The 2,424-nt window shown below is 33.3% G+C and overlaps 1 protein-coding gene across 1 annotated transcript; it reads right to left on the reverse strand.

The window, feature by feature from the left end:
- Positions 1-823: 823 nt before the first annotated feature.
- Positions 824-1,972, reverse strand: LOC125820040 (acetylajmalan esterase-like). The gene has a single exon (XM_049499459.1). The coding sequence runs from the start codon at positions 1,967-1,969 to the stop codon at positions 824-826; it is 1,146 nt and encodes a 381-aa protein (XP_049355416.1). The 5' UTR covers positions 1,970-1,972.
- Between the last annotated feature and the right edge of the window lie 452 nt (positions 1,973-2,424).

Consider the following 2,424-nt stretch of genomic DNA (forward strand, 5'->3'; position numbering starts at 1 on the left):
TTGAATATTTTAGTGTCATCATTCATCTCATATTTTGTGTTATTTTCTTAAGGAACACCTTAGATAGTTGTATTTTGGTTGGACTAAAGAAATATTTGGAGCACAAGTTAATTATATGTTTGTATGCATACTTTATCGGAAAAATCCAAAAACCTGAAAAAATTCAAGGTTTATTAGTTTGGTTTGATTTAAAAATTTAAAAATTCAACACAATGGTTTGATTTGGTATTTGAAAAATCCGAACCAACCCGAGGTTGAAAACCCCGAAAAAACTCGAGTTTTATTAGTTTGGTTTGGTTTGATAATTAAAAAACCCGAACCAACCCGGTTATGTACACCCCTACTATAAATACAGGTATATTTAAACTTCTATAAAATTGAATAAGTAAACACATAAGTCCTACGTGAAATAAACATGTTGGATGTCATGTAGAACGATAATTGTTATGTAGGACGCGTGTGTCTACTTATAGAAATTCTATACAAGTTTAAGTGTCTACTTTCAAAGTTGGAGCGCACAAATACCAAATGAAACTAAATTAAGGGTACGTTTATGTATTATATCGTTACAACAAGTAAAATCTAGTTATTATGTTGCGATAAAAGTTATTAGATTCATTTTATAACTTTATTGTCATTATGAATAAAGTTTAATTATTATCTCATACGTAAAAATTAACTCGAATTGCGACACAACAATAATAATAATTCTTTTATTCATATTTATTTCAACTACAACGTAACACATTTCATCAAAATCAACAAAACCCAAATACAAAGAAAATCATGAAAAACACCCAAACTAAAGAAAAACCTTCAAAACTCAATAACTAGACATTACACTCGAATTTCCAAGTCCGTAACACCCAAATTTTGGAAGCATATTGTTGATAACAACGTTAGAAATACGATGATAAGCTTCATCTGTCAGATGAAGCCCGTCCCAATTGACGTATTGGGACGGGTTAGGACATACATTGGTACTAGGTGTCCCACATCCCCCGGCTGTATTGTATCGTCCTCCACTTCCACAACATGCCGATACCAATGTATTTGGATTAAATCCCAACCAAGATGCATATCGAAAAATAAGTCTGAACCCACCATAGTAATCCCCATAGACAATTTTAACACGTGGGAACTCACATTGTAGATTTTCTAGAGCCTTCTTTAGCTCAGTATTGTGGTACGTAGCGAAACTATTATAAAATTTCAAACAACCAAATTGATCGTAAGCATTTGGATTCGTGTCAGGAAATCTTGTTAGGTATGCTGATAGACACCCAAAAGGGAAAACTCCTGGAACCAAAATGCGAGTTGATCCTAATTGGATCACCTCTTTGATGGCACTCATAATGCCATCAATAATTAAAGGTACATATGTACGTACCTCAGGTTCAGGTTTATTTCCCGCTAAAGCATTCCAATAATCAACTCCACCAAACTCTCCCAATACTACAAGAGAGTTTCGTAGAGTTCTAGCACACTTGGACCCATATGTTGACTGGAGGTGAGATTTAAACCACTCTAATTGACTGGGGAGAGGAACGTTGAACGGGACAAATCCAATGCCCCTCTCCGCCAAAAAAGAGTTATTCATCGCCGTTGCACCAGCAACGGCGAAATTAGCACCTTGACTAAAGGAAACACCTGATTTGTCCATGTAAGGATTGAGGAATGGGAGATTGAGAGCAGAGGCAATGTAATCAGCAATAATACGACCATCAGAAAAACGTCCAGTAGGTTTATGAAAAAAGGTTTCACCATAAGGTAGACCCCAAGCCTGGGCCGATATGACGGCACCAGGTATGCGGATCACGTTTCCAGCATCGGCAATAGAATCGCCGAACTGGAAAAGTGATGTGATGCGACATTTTGTTAGGACATCACAATGAGAAGAGTGAAAAAATAAAGTTATTATTATTAGTAAAGGAAAGAAAGAAAATTTGGATAGAAAAAGAGAAGCCATAATTATGAAGAATGATTTGTTTTTTTTTGGTTGGAAACTTTGGAATAGTAAAGTGCTATTTATAGAGAAAAAATAAAACGTACATGCATGTGAGTTTAGATCGTGATTCAATACAAATCATATACTACTAAAATATATTATTTAATGAATGTTTTTTTTTTTTTTTTTTTTGATCCAAACACCAAAGGTTTTATTATTTAGTGTATGTTTTAGGTCTCTAAAAACTAACATTTTAAATATACACAATTACGATTTCGATATTTACTATATTGAAATTTTATTTATCATTTTAAACTAAACTTTGAAAGTTCGATATTTAAAATACCTAATAATAATTGGGATCCAATTTATTTTCACGTAGTGCAAGATAACTTTTGGCTAATCGAAAAAACAAAATATAGAATAAAAAACGTGTACTATCAAGTCTTATATATATATACTAGATACAGGACCCC

The sequence above is a fragment of the Solanum verrucosum genome, unplaced genomic scaffold (genome assembly GCF_900185275.1).
Source record: "Solanum verrucosum unplaced genomic scaffold, falcon-dt-bn FXZP01000229.1, whole genome shotgun sequence".
Taxonomy (NCBI): Eukaryota; Viridiplantae; Streptophyta; class Magnoliopsida; order Solanales; family Solanaceae; genus Solanum; species Solanum verrucosum.